Genomic DNA, 19,000 nt, shown 5'->3' with positions numbered 1-19,000 from the left:
TAATCAAAATTTTGAAAACCGCAAGCAAATCATTTTCCATATCTTCTATGGCTGTACAGTGATACCTCAGTTCTCAAACTCATTAGAACTTGAATTTCTCAAAAGTTGAACCAACCAGTTCGGAAAAAAATTACCTAGAACTCGATCTGAATCTCAGAAGTCAAACCGTGAACACCAACCTAAGATAACTTGTACACGCAGGGAAATGAGTCATGCAGCACGTCTCTCATACATATATTTAGACAGTAAAAATACATTTAGACAATGATAGACAGTAACAGTAATTATTATTATATAATGAAATACATTTAAAAATAAAGATTTCTTATAAATTATTTTAATATTAATAATAAACCATTAATACATTTAATTATAATAATATTGTCGTGCTGAGCGGGGACAGAATGGAGACAAAGGCACAGACGTCAGGGTATCAGGGAATACGAGGTTTAATTACAGGTAAGGCATGCAAAACACAGACAGACAATACAATGACCGGACTGGGGAAAAAAACTGAAACGCGGACTACATACAGAGGACTGATGACAACATCCAGAAACAGCTGATCACACGGGGCTTCCACACCCTCAACGCCCTGGCTGCACCTAGAAATTCTGTCCATAAAAGCTATTAACAGGTGGCAAAGGGCAGCCCTGGCGGAGTCCAACCCTCACCAGAAACAAGTCTGACTTACTGCCGGCAATGTGGACCAAGCTCTGACACCAGTCGTACAGGGACCGAACAGCCCTTATAAGGAAGCCCGGCACCCCATACTCCCGGAACACTCCCCGAGGGACACGGCTAAATGCCTTCTCCAAGTCCACAAAGCACATGTAGACTGGTTGGGTAAACTCCCACAGACCCTGTTGAGGGTATAGAGCTGGTCCACTGTTCCACGGCCAGGGCGAAAACCACACTGCTGATTCTGAATCCGAAGTTCGACAATCTGATGGACCGTCCTCTCCAGGACCCCTAAATAGACCTTACCAGGGAGGCTGAGGATTGTGATCCCCTTATAGTTGGAATATACCCTCTGGTCCCCCTTCTTGAAGAGGGGGACCACCACCCTGGTCTGCCAATCCAGTGGCACTGCCCCCAGTGTCCATGCGATGCTGCAGATGTGTGTCAACCAGGTCAGCTCTGCAATATCCAGAGCCTTGAGGACCTCCGAAGAGATCTTATCCACCTCCGGGGCTCGGCGACGAGAAGCTTTTTAACCACGTCAGCGACCTCTGCCCCAGAGATAGGGGAGAACTCCATACTCTGCTTCCTCATTGGACGGTGTGTCGGTGGGATTGAGGAGGTCTTCAAAGTATTCCCCCCAACGACCCACAACGTCCTGAGTTGAGGTCAGCAGCGCCCCATCCCCACCATAAACAGTGTTGATGCTGCACCACTTTCCCGCCCAGAGCCTCCGGATGGTGCAGCAGAATCTCCTCAAAGCCATCTGAAAGTCGTTCTCCATGGCCAGACTCCTTCCACACCCGGGTTTTTGCATCAACGACCACCAAAGCCGCATTCCGCTTAGCCCACTGGTACTCATCAGCTGCCTCTAGAGTCCCACAGGCCAAAAAGGCCCGATAGGACTTCAGCTCGAAGGCATCCCTCACAGCCAATGTCTGCCAGCAGGTTCGTGGATGACCCACATCCAGGCGAGGAAAAACATTAATCTATGTTGTTTGTCATCATAAGGGGTCTAGTGCCTATGGTTGTATATTCTGTTATAATTGATACATTCAGTTTTTTAATTTTTAAATAAATCATTCAGTTTTAATTATTTTTAAAGTTAATTAGTGATAAATACACCCGTGCAAAAATTAATTTACTTTAAAGCTTTAAAGATTTTATTCAAAACTATTTCTTTCACGTTTTGGGGCTTCAGTTGATTCTCCTCTTGTGTGTTACATGAAATGAAATAACACCTGTTTAACAGACACTTTTCAAACAGGGAAAATACTCTGTAATGATTTCATTACCTGGCCAGCTTTTATGTATCTATCTTTCGGTGCTCCACTGTCAGTGTAACATAAGTGAATGCATAAAGCTGACCTATAAACCAAAGAACACTGCATTACAAAATTACTAGGCTATACATAGTTGATGAAACAACCACTCTGTGCACTTGGATCAATCAAATGTTTAGACCGCAGGTGTCTAAAGACAGAAGAGGTGTTGTAGTAGCATTTTAAACCTACATTACACTTTCCACACTTCACCTCATCCATAGATATTAAATTAGGGCTATCACAAACATCTGAACTCATGGGAGTTCACAAACTATGCTTAAAATTCAAGCTCAAATACTCACCCCTAAAAATACTGCAGGGTTCGTGAACCTAATGCAGTGCTTATTTATTTACAATTATAATTTACATGTTCATTGTCTTTGTCCTTATCCCAAATATGTAATATATGAAATTGACAGTAAACAATATATTTTTGTATTTAAAAAATAAGTCGTTGTTTATTTAATATATTTTTTAATTTTAAGTATTACTATAGCAGATTACGTAATCATATGTTGAGGGCAATTACATGGTTATTACCCAGATACCGTAATTAGCTTTAAACATTTTCTTTGATAGCCTAAGACTATTACACAATATGGTATGCATTTAGACAAAAAATCTACAAACACCCCTTGATAAAGGTTTCTTATCTTTTTCATGCTAGATAATATATCAGGCATAAAGGGACACAAGGCCCAAAATGGCAGTTAGGCAATTTTAAAACAAAATATTTAAAAATTATAAATGTGCTTCTTTTTTTCTTTTGCAAGCAGATCTTTTAATATGTGCAATCTCAACTGCTCCTGCCCAAGCACTGCTTTCAATCCTGTGTGTGGCACCAACGACATTGAGTATATCTCACCCTGCCATGCTGGCTGCACCAATTTTACCATGGACCCTCTAAATCTCAAAATCCAGGTAAGATCCTTTTTATGATACCAGGTAGCATGGATTTATGTTAACCCTCAGGAGTCTGAGGCCTCTCAGCCACCTTTGGGGTAGTCTGACAAGGTTTGACATTTTAAAATATTTCACCTAATTAAACTCAGCACCAATAATCTGAGACCACTTATTCTATTTTTTGTTAAAATCAACTTTAAACATATACATTTCAAAAACCTATTTCAGACATGCTGAAAAATTGTAAAAAATCACATTGTAAACATTTCTAGCCAAGACTTTTGAGCTCTGAAACTTATAGACACAGGGGTTGCCTACACATAGGTGAATGAGACATTCTGAAATTTTATGTGGTATGATTACTAAAGTGTTAGGACTTTAAAGTGAAACTTTTTTTCTCAAAGTCAGTGGCCTATACTGTACAATGAATATTGATGAGATAGGTGTCCCCACACCTGTAGTAGTTTGCATACTATCAATGGCCCATCAGTCTGGAATGTCACTGCACCCCACACCTATCACTTTGGAAAGGCAGTTTGAAACGCAACTCACAATCACATCACAATTCTGTCATTAAAAATGCCCCACCTTCCGTAAAAAACTGAATATGGAATATGAGGCTAACTTAACCGCGATGACGGATTCCTATAGTAGTTCTCTCACTACACATATGCTTCTGTTTTGTCCTGTTGTAAATCACTTAATTGTTTGTTAAACAGTGGCTCACTTTCTATTAAGTGTAATATGAACAGACACCTTTTTATTATTAGCTATGTTTTATTAAACATAGACACGCTATTAAGTGGAGGCTAGACACAACAAATCTTTCATAATGAGTAGAAAAATAAATACATAGCCCTACCACTTGACATGATGTTTTTATATTTCATCTTGACTTGCTGCCACGTTAATTTATAATTTTTTATTTATTTATTGCTGCCACGTTAATAACTGCCAAGTTATTGTTAACATTAGGTTTACATTAATTATGAGTAACATTACAGTAATGGAACTTCAGGGAGCATTACATTACTTAGCAGCATATAATAGGTGACTTCTGAATTGTGTCGCATCTGTTAGCCTCTGTAATTATATAAGAATTATTATTTCAATTCTTTTCAGAAAACACTTCATTGTCTAATACTCGGTCGTGAGATATTTTAGACCACGTTTTATGACCATGAAAATGTACGTATGCATTTTCTCCGTCGGCAATACGTTGCCAATAAGCCTGCCTGCTTTTGTTGGCTGCAGTGGTATTGGACTTTCTTTACAGCGTTGATTTAAACTCCTCATAACCCTGCATAATTAGCATGCAGTCTTCTTCCGTGAAACATGGAGATCGTGCCATGAGTCAAACGGTGCCTTGCACTGCCGAACGTGCTCCATTTATGTGAACGCGCACAAACTCCAGTGCAGTTAACCCCCTGGGGCCTGAGGCCTTTTTTCCACTTTCGGGGTAGTCTGACATGCCTTGACATTTTTAAATATTTCACCTATCTAAAAAACATTTATCCCAAAGTGTTACATGTGCTTTTATTCAGCACAAACTCAGCACCAATGATCTGAGACCACTCATAATGTTGTTATTTTATTTTTTGTTAAAATCAACTTTAAACATATGCTTTTCAGAAACCTATTTTCAGACATGCTGATAAATTATAAAAAATCACATCATAGACATTTCTAGGTAAGACTTTTGAGCTCTGAAGCTTATAGACACAGGGGTTGGCTATACACAGGTGAAAGAGATATTCTGAAATTTTATGTGGTTTGATTACTAAAGTGTTAGAACTTTGGAGTGACACTCTTTTTTTGAAAGTCAGTGGCCAGCACAATGAATATTGATGTGATAGGCGTTTCCACACCTCTAGTAGTTTGCATACTGTCAATGGCCTGTCAGTCTGGAATGTCACTGCACCCCACACCCATCACTTTGGAAAGGTAGTTTGAAATGCAAGAAAAGTAGAAACAAAAAATCATTTTTTTTTAAAAAATCAGTTTATTGATAGATGGGATGTCACAACATAAGTGAATAAATGTACAACACAAAATAAGCAAATCACAAAATAAATGGGTGCATGAATAAAGTTTATCTGCGACAGTTTATTCACACATTCGCATGCCAAGCCTCGAAACAGTTTCTGCCTGGTTGAAGGCAAAGCTGGACATCACAAGCTGCGCATTTCCATGGGGTTTTTGCTGTGTTCCCACCATGCATCCTGCAATTCATACAAGTCTTTCGCCCAGAGGTAGCCTTCATCCTGCTGTCAGAGCTCAGCTCAGCCCCAAGAACCGGCACATGAACACCACTCATCTTCGTGGGGACATTCAGTGTCACACCACACAGCTGTGCGGTGAGCTCCTCCATGAACGCCTTGTGGGTCATGCTGTCCTGTTGCATGATCTCCCTGTGGATAATGTAGGCGTTAGTCGCGGAAATGTCCAAGAAGTGAAGAAAAAGTTTCCTGTACCACTTCATTCTCTTGTGCTGTGTCGTGTAGTACTGGATCAGCTGGTCTGACAAATCCACACCTCCCATGTACTTGTTGTACTCCGTCACCGGTGAGGGGCATGGAAATGACTCGGTGATCCAGACACCCTGCTTGGATTTAACTTTCCTTCGTACCGTATCCCCAGCATAGGCGTTATGGATGGTGGAGCAGACGGACACCTCTCTCGTGTCCTTCCACTTCACAAAGAGAAGAGGCCCGTCCCTTATCCAGCGGTACATCCCTCTGGGCGACTTCTTTGTTAGTGCATTGATGGCACTACGTGGACAGTCCTTCCTAAACTCTCTATAAGTTCCACAAGCACCAAACTTAGACGCATACAAGTCCTTGAAAAGTTTTGGACTTGTATAGAAGTTGTCCATATATACATGGTACCCAGACCCCAAAAAACATCTATCGGTCAGTGACATGACAGAGTCATAAGAGAGTCCCTGGCCAGTGGGGAAGTTGTTCTTTCCAGTGTATACTGAAAAGTCCACAGTATACCCATTGCTGGAATCTGCGAGCACAAACAGCTTGAAACCCCACTTGATCGGTTTGTTCCTCATGTACTGTGTCATGCCAGTATGTCCTTTGCAAGGCACCATCCGTTCATCCACAGCAAGACATCTGTAGGGATGATAGAATGCCTTAGAGGCATTCTGAATAGTGTACATGAGGGGCTTGATCCGGAACAGTCTGTCGTGATCTGAGGTTCCCTTCTTGGCATCATTCTGTCTGTCCTCATCTGGGTCGCTCAAGTGAACATTCCAGGATATTGTCTGGTACCTGTCCCTCGACATCACCTGTAACAAGAACAAAATGGAGAACATGTTTATAAAATGCGATCACCAAAGTCTTAGGTACATGAAGATGAATAAATGGTGTCGTTGCAACATTCAGTTGGATAATTAAATAAGAAAAAACTAACTCATGTCACTATTTCTGGCCTCCTTCCATTCAATATGTAGGAGCTATTGTGTGTATGCATCCATTCACACCTGAACAATTCCCCCCCCCCCTTTTATGGCGCTGCTGGGGATGTAGGCTATGTGGACCGCGTTTCTCCGGTGCATTGTTCAGCAAATTACCATGCGAATGCGATCTGAATACACGCTAATGCGGCTATTTATAATGTGAATAGCGATCTTCGGGTGAGAGCGGTAAAACAAAGAAAGGTGACATGATTTAGTTTTTGCCAATTTGACCTGATTTCAAAAACTTTAATACTTCCGACAATGGAAGACAGATTACGGACTTAGCGTTTTTTTTCATGATTCTACATAAAGATTTACGCAAGACATAAAATGAAATACAATGTAATGTCATATCGCAAAATAAGTCAGTAAATGAAATAAAATAACAATACAAAATAAGTAAATGACGTGTGAACTTACCAGTGACGGGAAAGGAACGGAAAAGATGTTGTTTCTCCGCCAGTAGTCTCTTACATGACCCAACTTCATCATGGCCATGTAGAATATCAGTCCAATGTATTTGTAGAACTCAGCGACTCCAATGTCCACCCATCTGTACTTTACCCCTCTTGCAACATTCCTGGCAGCCTGTTTGTTAGTGTTCTGGCAGAGGGTGTTCACGGCATCCTCCGAAAAGAACAACTTGAAGAGACTTGCAGGAGTGTAACTGTCGCTTCTGTTTAGCTGTACGCCAGGCTCCCTAGCAGGACGAAACCGCAGCGGCGATGGAGCCACATCGCCATCGCTTTCTCCCTTCCATGACAGTGGTGTCTGATTTAGTTGACAACGTGGTTTCTTAGTCACGGGAATGTTCTCTGTGTCTCTGTAAAATGAAAAATGATAAACTGTGAGCAGTCGCTATAGAAAGTGATAAATATGACACAGTGCCTATGCAGAGTTAATAAAATAAAATAATTCACTATTATTAAAATAATTCACAAAGTGAATTTAACTTACTCATCAGAATTGTCTTCCATGGCATCGAGTCGCTGCTCAAAGTGGCAACGTTCTTCCTCGCTGTCCTCACTGTTTTCATCCGAGGAGAAGTTGTCGTTTTCATCGCTCTCCAGTTCAAGGCTTTCCTGAACCTGGCGCAAAGCTTCCGCAGCAGAGAAGTGCACGTGTGCCATGTTGTAGCAGATCAGTGAACTACCCAGACATGTGCCCTTGTTTATACGAGTCACAAGGGGCGTATACACACATTTCTTTATCCAATACTAACTGTCGGATTATAATGTCGTTATCATGTGAATAGCGCGATTTGCAAGTGGGCGGGCGATTAGAGCTGCTTCAAGATGCAGTCGCTTGAGTCAGTCACTCTTGTTCTTTTTATTCATATCACAAAGCTGTAAAAATATATTTAGTTTCTACCTATATATATTTGAAAAGTAGACCGTCCAAGGTTTCTGAGGGTGTTTTTAAAATATGTATATGACAAAAACTCGCAGAGTTATTTAAACGGTTTTGCGAAATTTCTGTCAGATCCCGCCGGCGGGATCGCCGGTCCCAAGGGGTTAACAAATCCACCTCTTAACTGGCGTCGTAGTACTGATTAGCACCGATTGAGTCAACCTGATTTTATCAACCTCGCGTTTGCAAATTACCTCCGGGTTAAGTCTGATTTGTTTAAACCCTCTTCGTAATACAGGCCACTGGTCTCGATACAGAGTTTACGAAATGTTTTGAAACATCAGTCATGTGACCGCCATGTCATTGTTCACGGCAAGAGAAAAAACCTATAAAAAACCAGTGCGTGTTGGGTGTTTGTGGCGCTGTTGGTTTGAGCGATTATTACTATTTGAAATCCCAATTGTATTAGTGAAACAGGTTAGCAGTTAGTGTGATTTAGGCGTAAGTATATAGTGAGGGACATACACTCACCTAAAGGATTATTAGGAACACCTGTTAAATTTCTCATTAATGCAATTATCTAATCAACCAATCACATGGCAGTTGCTTCAATGCATTTAGGGGTGTGGTCCTGGTCAAGACAATCTCCTGAACTCCAAACTGAATGTCAGAATGGGAAAGAAAGGTGATTTAAGCAATTTTGAGCGTGGCATGGTTGTTGGTGTCAGACGGGCCGGTCTGAGTATTTCACAATCTGCTCAGTTACTGGGATTTTCACGCACAACCATTTCTAGGGTTTACAAAGAACGGTGTGCAAAGGGAAAAACATCCAGTATGCGGCAGTCCTGTGGGCGAAAATGCCTTGTTGATGCTAGAGGTCAGAGGAGAATGGGCCGACTGATTCAAGCTGATAGAAGAGCAACTTTGACTGAAATAACCACTCGTTACAACCGAGGTATGCAGCAAACTTTGTGAAGCCACAACACGCACAACCTTGAGGCGGATGGGCTACAACAGCAGAAGACCCCACCGGGTACCACTCATCTCCACTACAAATAGGAAAAAGAGGCTACAATTTGCACAAGCTCACCAAAATTGGACAGTTGAAGACTGGAAAAATGTTGCCTGGTCTGATGAGTCTCGATTTCTGTTGAGACATTCAAATGGTAGAGTCAGAATTTGGTGAGTCATGCCTTGTTACCACTGTGCAGGCTGGTGGTGGTGGTGTAATGGTGTGGGGGATGTTTTCTTGGCACACTTTAGGCCCCTTAGTGCCAATTGGGCATCGTTTAAATGCCACGGCCTACTTGAGCATTGCTTCTGCCCATGTTCATCCCTTTATGACCACCATGTACCCATCCTCTGATGGCTACTTCCAGCAGGATAATGCACCATGTCACAAAGCTCGAATCATTTCAAATTGGTTTCTTGAACATGACAATGAGTTCACTGTACTAAAATGGCCCCCACAGTCACCAGATCTCAACCCAATAGAGCATCTTTGGGATGTGGTGGAACGGGAGCTTCGTGCCCTGGATGTGCATCCCACAAATCTCCATCAACTGCAAGATGCTATCCTATCAATATGGGCCAACATTTCTAAAGAATGCTTTCAGCACCTTGTTGAATCAATGCCACGTAGAATTAAGGCAGTTCTGAAGGCGAAAGGGGGTCAAACACCATATTAGTATGTGTCATGAATGCCGGCGGCTCGGGCACGGGAGCGTGGCATGGTGCAGGCACAAAAAAGGGTGGACGACCCACTGGCGGCTCCAGGAACACAAAAACGGGGTTTATTAAACAAAACTGAAAACACTATAAAACACAACTAAACCAAAAAGACCACAAGGGGTCAAAAACAGAAAGGGGATTAAACAAGACTAAATAACAAAAACCGAATACACGCAGAACACTGAAAATATCAAAACCAACGACAATCATAGACATAGACAATGAACCACTAGTGAACTAAACACAGGCAGGAACTTAAATAGGAACACTGAACAGAGTAACGAGGCAGCAGGAGTGAGACAAGCAATTAACTAATTGGGGAAGGTGCAGGACAACGAGCAATCAGGAAAACACACAAGGGCAGGCACAAGAACAGGAAACAGGTGGAACTAATTAACTCAGGGAACTGGGATGGGAAAACTAAGACTGACAAAGAAGGAAACAGCATCTACACTAGGGGAATAACAGACAGGTAGAAACACAAGCAGGGGCACATAGAACTGAACCAAATACAAATCACAGGAACTAGAAAAACTTATACCAAAAAACACTAGGGAATTAAACAGGTAAAAACACAGGCAAGGGCACAAGGAACAAAACCAAAATACAAAAACAGGAGGTGGCGGGATTCGAACACAGGACAGAAGGGTACTCAGACAATCACATGCTGAACACGTTGAGCCATGTGGCTAGACAGGTAACAGGCGAGAACAAAGACTAACACAAAGAACAGGATGACCAACAGCACCTGCTGGTCAAACAGGGAAGGGACACGGAAGGACCACAGCAGGGGCTGACCCTGACAGTATGGTGTTCCTAATAATCCGTTAGGTGAGTGTATAGTAGGTGTAATATCAAGGTTTTGCTTAGATTCAGTTAGAAACATACAACCCCAAATCAGAAAAAGTTGGCACAGTGTGGAAAATGTGAATAAAAAAATAAAGCAGTGATTTACAAATTTCCCTTAACTTTTATTTCATTGCAGACAGTAAGAACACAAGATAATTCATGTTTTTTTTGTCAACATCATTTGATTTGTAAATAAATATCCATTCTTGCCATTCAGGCTTGCAACACATTCCAAATAAAGTTGGGATGGGGGCAATTCAGGGGTAGTAATGAGGTATAATAGCTAAATAATGATGTGATTTGAAACTGGTGATGTTAACAGGTGATCGCAATCATGATTCGGTACAAAAGCAGCATCGAGGAAAGGCCTACTCCTTTAGAAGCAAAGATGGGCAGAGGATCGCCAGTTTGCCACCAAGTACGGGCAAAAATCTTTGAAATGAGAGCATCGTGCTTGTTTACCCTAGCTGAATACATATATTTAGACAGTAAAAATACATTTAGACAATGATAGACAGTAACAGTAATTATTATTATATGACAAAATACATTTAAAAGTAAAGATTTCTTATTCATTTATTTTAATATTAATAATAAACCATTAATACGTTTAATTCTAATAATATTGTTGTGCTGAGCGGGACGGAACGGAGAGAAAGGCGCAGACGTCAGGGTATCAGGGAATACGGGGTTTAATTACAGGTATGTTCTTAAGTTCTTATGTAAGGCAGGCAAAACGCAGACGGACAATACAATGACCGGACTGGGGAAACAAACTGAAACGCGGACTAAATACAGAGGACTAATAACAACAACCAGAAACAGCTGATCACACAGAGATTCCACACGGAGTTAATGAGGGGGCGTGGCACACGGAAGGAGCGGACGATCGGGGCAGGACAAATTGTTTGGATACATTTATTTTCTGACTTTACAAATGACTGTTTTGATAAATGTGCTTAGATGTGTTTAGTACAGTATATGCTCTTCTTGTTTTATCCGGTTCATTTTGTGTTTAAATGCTAAAAAAAACATATTTAGGTGTATTTTTTGGGGGGCCAGGAACCAATTAATTGGTTTTCCATTATTTCTTATGGGGATAATTTGATCACAACTCGAACTTTTTAGGATTCGATCCGGAGTTCCTAACTAATTCGAGTTCTGAGGTACCACTGTATTAACATTGCTAACATAGACAAAGACTGTTGTCTGAAACTGCGTTTTTGCACTGTTCTATTCTATACAAATTAATTATAACTAAACCATTCCTATAACCTGCTCAACATACACAAACCTAGATAGGATGAGTATTCTAACCTCAGTAGCTAATTAATGACTATGCACACTCAATACTCGGATGGTATATAAATTCAGAAATTATGTTTTAACAATACACAACCATGGGAACAAATAATCTCTATAAATGATATGACCCATTTTAGGTTTTGATTGACTGTATTGACTGGGGGAAATTCTGGTGCATAGAAACATGCAAATAATATAGATAATGCCAAACAGACAAGGTACAAAAACTGTACACATGGTGCGAGCAAAAATACATAGTATACAAATGGATGTTAAATCTTGAGGCGCAGAATGTGAGACTTAACATGAATATTTAAAGATGAGAATAATAATCATCTGAAAATAAATTAGGTGCATTTAGAACACAAGGCACCGGATTGTATTATAACAAGAGTGGATGCTTTCTGACGTATTATGGCTATGGATGGGGAGTATAACGTCTGAAGAAAGTGTGATGTCAGTCACCAGTTGTCTGACAGCTTCGGGCAGCGATAATCCCCAGTAGCATTTTTAGCACAACATGGTGGAATGAGCTAGTGGCTAAATATGCTCCATTATAGAGGCCACTGAAGTGGACATGCAGACTTGTTCATAATATTGCTAATATTGCTCTTCTCTGCTTCTGTTATTAGTGCAAGAGAGGTTTTGCAACCATACACAAGAGACATTAATAATCTAACGTTTTTATGATTCATACTAGTTGAATAAACGGCTGGCAAAAAGTTATCACATGCTAATTGCAGATATAGGATACCTATGACAAAATATAAAAACGATCAAAAACAAATGATATTGTGTTATGCACATTTTTGACAGTTCAAGCTTCGTGACATTCGAAACTTGCAGCAATAGGTTTTTATTCTGCCGTATTTGCTATAGTTGCAGTTCTGGATTTTTGTCAGCAGCCTGTGCACAACTTGCGTTTCGAAACTTTTTTAACCGTTTTGAAAAATTGTTTCGAATGTTTCGAAATTGTTTTGATGATTCGAAATTGCCATCTCTACCGGGCAACCACTGGAAAAGGACTAAACAAGCAGGCAGAATACAATGCACAGTAATTAACACCTGGAGTACCATCTCACAATGACTCACTAAGGAAAAGAACACAGGAAGGCACTAAAATACAAACTGACAACCGGGCTAACGAGGGGGCAGGTGTGGCACATGAAGCATAACCAATCAGCAGAGACAACAGGTAAAACAATAAACAAGTACTGGCACAGGAAAACGGGCAAGAGGTGGAACATAACAAAGACAATCACTCAACTGAGAAACATAACAAACTAGGAAACATAATCTGACACTAGAAAACTAAAGCAAGATAGATTAATTACAAAATCATGAAGGCACAAAACACAAACCAAAACAATACAAGGAGGGCAAACCACAGGAAGGAACTAAGACTTGGGAACAGAAGACTAATACTACACTAGAAAACAACAAAAACTCAAATAAGCAAAAAAAAACAGGTGAGGCTAGTTTTAAGCCAGTCTCAAAACTCGCAGCAGGTTCAGTCTCTGAGTCATCCATTCAGCCCACTGAGCAATGCAGCAGTCCAGGGAGTAAGGAAAACACAAGGGTTGAAGGAAGCGACACCAAAAGGGGGAGAGACACGAAAGGTAGGGTCAGACGGGTGCTGACCCTGACAAGTACACAGTGTAGGAAAAATTAGCTCAAGTAATTTTAATGTCTCCACCCATGTGTAGGGAAATTAATTACATTTTAATGATTTATTATTTGATGATGATTATTAACTAACTGTCATGGCGAATGGTTGGTTCCTCCAAACTCAATTGTGTAATCCCTGTCAATCTGTTAATCTGAGCCTTAAATGGAATTCACTAATTACCAGTTTCGCTTAGTACCCTGGGTTAGAATGCTCGTCCACCAAGTTACAGTACATCACCAGGGGCCGGTTTCACAAAGCAGGATTTCTTGCTTAGCTGGATAACTTGTTTCATTTAAGGAAGTCTGAGCTAGATGCACTTTAACTTTGTACACTTACATTTAGCCCTGACTACCTTAAATCCAAAAAGTTATCCGACTAAGCAAGAAACCCTGCTTTGTGAAACAGGCCCCAGGTAATGTAAACGATTGGTAGTGAAGCTCTTCTCATGGCTGGTGAGAGAGAGTATCACGATATTTTCAGGCAAGCTTGAGGTTTCAGAGCTTAGGAGCCAGTTTGCACAGAAGCAGTGACTATTGTGAGTACTCAATGGATGGAGGCATGCATTTATTCCTAACTAACAGTATACTAACATGACAGACATTACACTTAACATAAACAACAAACACAAAATAACAGGGTACCACTTTACAATAAGGCTCCCTTTTGCCACTTTGTAAATGTAGTAATTCATTAATAAAAATAACTGTTATAACTAGTTTAAAATTGTCTATTAATAATTTACAAAGTCTTACAACCTAATTAATAACCAGATTATAAACCATTCATAAACTCAATATGGGTAGCCTTATTGTAAAGTGGCACCAATAACAGAATGTAATATGAAAATGCAATGACTAGATTTAAATGGGTAAGCTTAAGAGGGAAATACTGTTTTGCAAAGCAAGTACAGTTTGTGGAAACTCAACCTTAATGTTATAAAGCAGATTAAACAGAACAAGTTAGATTGTTAAAATGAAGTTGGTTTACTTGGTTGCAGAGTGGAGAGGATCTTGGCAGTAGGTTGCAGAGGTGATGAGCTGAGGGAATGGTGGCACTCAAGGAAGTGTGGCATTTGGAGTAGTTGTTGGCGTGGAGCCCCTTAGATTTTCACTCTTTTTGAAGCTTTAAGGTGAAAGGCTTTGTCTTGGGGTTGCAGTTCTGTATTGGGTAGCAGGCCTTCACCGGCAGGTTTCAGGATGAGCTTTTCTACTGGGCTTCGTGGTGTTCTGTGGGATTCTTGGTGGTTTTCTGGAGGACTTCATGTGCATGCCTGAATTTGTGGTCTAAAATTCATGAATAGGGATGACCAGGAACCCGACACCTGAACCAATGGCTGTCCATCTAGTCAGAGGGCTTTCGGAGTGGTGTCTGTGGCAATCCTTTTGGGAACTACGACTAAACTGATGCCACTTTACTAATGATTTTCATTTAACGGGTTTAACTTTTGATGCATACAATTTCATGATAAGCACTCACCAGATTTGAATTCAGGAGCGATATTCTATCAGTTTGACACCAACCGTGCCATACCCACCTGGAGGTTCATACCTCATACAGTACCATCTGTATTAATTAATTAACTAGTTCTTACATTGTACATCTTAATGACTCACATCAGTATACAGTATTGGTGCTTAGTGTTGCATATCACAGGATATACACAAGCCAAACTTAATAGAGAACTTTCTTTAAGGTATTCGGTGAGTCTGTGGTTTGTAAGGCAGGATGGAAAGGGGGGGGGGGTGCAGCCCTGGCATATGCGTGTGTGTGATCCAGCAACAGTAAAAAAATAATAATAATTTCACGAATGAAATCCTGGGGTGTTTCTCAGTACCAAGAACGCAAAGATCATACTTGCCTTCCAAGAACGAACTTGGGGTTGCGCAAATCATGGGATTGGACTCGTTCAGTGAGGATGTAACCAATTTATCCTTGATAGTTGGGGTGGGGCAAGAATGAGAATGAAATTTTTTACCATCCTCTGTACTTCTGTTCTTGAGTATTGGAATTGATCTTCGGTTATGGAAGATGACATAAAACGGGTACACAAGAACACGAGTACGGTCAAGTACACACATTGAGAACCAGCCATGATGTACACCATGTAAGTAAATTAGTGTATCTTTGATTTTACGTCACTGTCATTTTCCAAACTCGGCTCAGGTACAGGTCAGTTCCTTTATGCTGGTGGAAAAACGCCGAAAGTGATACGCAATTGCGAAGACTCCAATTTAATAATTAAGAAAATCTTATTTTAATGTGTTATTTTAAACTTCAGGAAGTAAGTGTATGAAGGCATGACAGACTTCCTGTTGCTTGCAGGTATACACCAATTGCAGCTGTGTTCGTGATGGTGACATACTCGGAAGCACTTACCCCGGCGCCTGCAGCAACAGCTGCTCCCACTACCTCCTGCCTTTCATAATTCTTATTTCTGTCGCTGGCCTCATCGCTAGTCTATCCCACAACCCTGTGTACATGATGGTGCTCAGGTAAGAAGTACGCTCCTCACCCAAATAATGGCTTTTAAACAGGAGGTTTCTCAATATGCTGCAGACAGTATGTTTTTGCTAACTTCATTCTGACTTCTCCTGATTTAGAACTGTACCCAATGACGAAAAGTCATTTGCAATAGGAATTCAGTTCTTGATTATGCGACTTCTTGGTGAGTGAACTATTTATGCAATTTACATTAAACCTGATGTTGTTTTTGTTGTTTAAGCTATTATTCTACACAGCGAAGTGGGGATTAAATATGCTGCTGATTTTAAAAGGAGGTAAATGATTATCTGTCAATACTCTTAACAAGCCACCAATGACTGGTGTAAAACAAAACGAAACATTATGTCAAAATTTAAACCTTAGATACCTCGGGTCGTTTATTTTTTTATATTATTTGATGCAGTTTTGACTCAACCTCTTAGATATGCCTCATACTTTTCATCCATAACAAAGTACCCTCCAAAAAATCCAAAATAGTAGCAGATTTCTTTTTATGACTGTTTATTCACGAGAAAAAGTATCAGATCACCATATACTAGTACAGTCAAACCTCCCTCATCCGGACCTCCAATATACGGGCATCTTCCTCTACCGGGGAACTCTAGACACGTGCATGTGAAAATTAATCTTATACAACCACCAGCTATGCAAAATCCATGGCTTTAAAAAGGAAGCATAGTGTCATGTCCCTCCAAAAGAAGCTCGATATCATTACAGAGATACAACAAGGAAAATCACACAGAGTTGTTGCAGACGATTTTGAAGTGACTAAGTCTACGGTATATGATAACAAGGTTATATATCATATAGGTGATATTTGGAAGAGTAAAGAAAAGCGTTGTATTGTTAGAGATGCACATTTTCAAAAGCTGAATGAAGCTTGTTACCTGTGGTAAATGTCATGTAGTTTGTATGTGTACACATGTACATGTAAGTTGTACTGTACATGTATTTCTAAGTTACGGGCATTTCTTACTTACGGGCACCCCTCAGTCCCATTCTGCCCGGATAAGGGAGGTTTGACTGTATATACTAGTTGCTATATTGGTAGTTATTAATATTAGGCTAGGCTAGGAAATATTAAACATTCATTTAATTAAAATGTTCATAATGCATTAAAAACATTCAGAAAGTGTTCAGAGTCATCTCGTGAGAAACATTCAGTAAATGTTTGCTGAGTCATTGGCTTTTTTTTTATTTTACATGTTGGGTCACCAAAGACTTGAGGTATGTAATAGTGCTTGTGGAATGAGCTATGCATCTAAGGGTCAAAAATGTTGGCATTTCAATAAAAATGCAAAAGGAATGAAAATGAGACAAACATCTCTGATTAGAAGACCAAAAAAAGAACTTGCAATGTTTGTGTAAGGTTTGTGATTTAAAGGTTTCATAGTGCACTCAGATAAAACTAGAAAAAGCTCTCTACTTGTCACTGCAAGAGCTCAATAAATGGGATGAAGATCACATTAAAGATGAATGTATAACTGGTTCCCAGCCTGGCTGCCTGCTCCAGCCCTCTTTGGCCTGGCCATTGACTCCACATGCTTGAGGTGGAAGTGGATCTGTGGGAATAAGCAGGGCTGCACTTATTACGACAATGACCTTTTAAGAAACAGGTGAGAAGTTACTTTGCTTAACAGAATAAAATGGAACATGGCATAGACAAGATTTTCATAAGTTTAATATGGTATACAGTATATGAAAGCACAGAAGGTTTGTTGGGGAACAATATAGATTAAAGCTAAATTAGTGATTTATTACTGAAGCTCCTTTATTATAATTACTAAAAAGAAATTTAATTAAGTTCAAACTCATTACAGACGCTCCTCTACTTACGAACTTTCAACTTAAGAACTTTCAGACATATGAATGAAGAGGACTGTAAGTCCAAATTGTGTTCTTTGGGCTCCCATTTCCTGTCCGCAACATCATTTTTTTTTTCTGCACGCTAATTCCGCTTAGTACGACTTCTGGCCGCTACACCTGCCGTGCAGCAGCATAGTGTGCATACTCTCAGCATCCTAGTTCTTTGTACTTGCGTATACCCTTAAAATGATGTTGAATAACAACTTACGAACATTTCAAGTTGCGAACGGCTGTTCAGAATGTATCTTGTTTGTAAGTACAGGAGTGTCTGTATTTTATTAATATTACTTTGCAAAAATGATTTAAAGGTGAATGTGAAAGTGTTATTTTTATATCCTCCTACAAAGTAAAAGCAATGAATCAGAGATGTACACAGATGATAATCAAATAATCAGCTGTCAATAATGAAATATAGCAGGCAAGATGAATGAAACTTTTTTGCCCCATTGCAGGTATCTGGGCCTCCAGGTAGCATATAAAGTGATGGGGATTTTGCTGTTGGCCCTAGTAGGTTGGAAGGTAAAGCGTACAGGGGAGTACAGACTCGAAGTGCCATTTAAAGAGCTCCTATGACATGGAAGATCAAGTCTGCCCTGATGGTTTGGAAGCTTTGATGCTCATGAAATTAATGAATAAGTAAATCAATCAAAGAATTGGTAGGATGGATGACTGGTTGAATGAATCCATGTATGATTGAGTGCCTTTGGGCTTCTCTGTAATGTGCTAATTCAAACTTGAACTGCCTTTCAGTGCAATGCCTTATAATGGGCACTATTTCCCTGTTGAGTCACGGAGATGGAATACCGTGGCATATTTTTTTTTGGATATTACAAATTATACTGTATTTGAATTTTTTGTTAATACCTACTGTCTAATTATGTGTAATTATGTATCAGTAGTAGTATCTTTTACATTGGAGTAAATAACATTATGAATTTGTGTATTTCAGTTCACTTGTGCATGCAGTGGCAGATAATGTAATCATTTATTAATGAGACTGCTTTGAAACATTTTTCGGCACATCCTACTTCCTGTTTTTACCCATCATTGCAGGTGTCAAAATAAAGGCACCACAGTTATTTGTGTGGAAGGATTATTTGGACTTTATATAGTATATTTATTCATTAATGCATACATTTATTTATACATTTAATGTGGCAATAAATAAATGATAATGACATGAAACGTGAATATAAATATAAAATTAAATTAAATATAAAATTGTTTATTTATTCGTGTTTTTAATTACTGATTTATTTCTTATTAGTTTATTTAATTTTTTTTTTCTCCATAAATGCCATACATGACAAGAAATAAGTCTTGAAAGTTTCACTTTCCCCCACCAAAGCT

At 39.8% G+C, this 19,000-nt stretch overlaps 1 protein-coding gene across 3 annotated transcripts in view; it reads left to right on the top strand.

Moving 5' to 3' along the window:
• LOC111840518 (solute carrier organic anion transporter family member 2A1-like) overlaps positions 1-18,729 on the top strand; it is a 41,461-nt gene extending 22,732 nt beyond the window's left edge. For 2 of the 3 annotated variants that reach the window (XM_023805440.2, XM_072699851.1), the window contains 5 exons: positions 2,780-2,927; positions 15,605-15,774; positions 15,883-15,947; positions 17,280-17,400; positions 18,103-18,729. In XM_023805440.2, the coding sequence (XP_023661208.2) occupies positions 2,780-2,927; positions 15,605-15,774; positions 15,883-15,947; positions 17,280-17,400; positions 18,103-18,223 (625 nt within the window). In that variant the 3' untranslated portion in view covers positions 18,224-18,729. The remainder of the gene's footprint in view (positions 1-2,779; positions 2,928-15,604; positions 15,775-15,882; positions 15,948-17,279; positions 17,401-18,102) is intronic. The other variant, XM_023805441.2, reaches the window with a different exon arrangement.
• Positions 18,730-19,000: the final 271 nt, after the last annotated feature.

The sequence above is a fragment of the Paramormyrops kingsleyae genome, chromosome 15, assembly GCF_048594095.1.
Source record: "Paramormyrops kingsleyae isolate MSU_618 chromosome 15, PKINGS_0.4, whole genome shotgun sequence".
NCBI classification, from domain to species: domain Eukaryota; kingdom Metazoa; phylum Chordata; class Actinopteri; order Osteoglossiformes; family Mormyridae; genus Paramormyrops; species Paramormyrops kingsleyae.
This window is presented reverse-complemented; position numbering and strand designations above follow the sequence as displayed.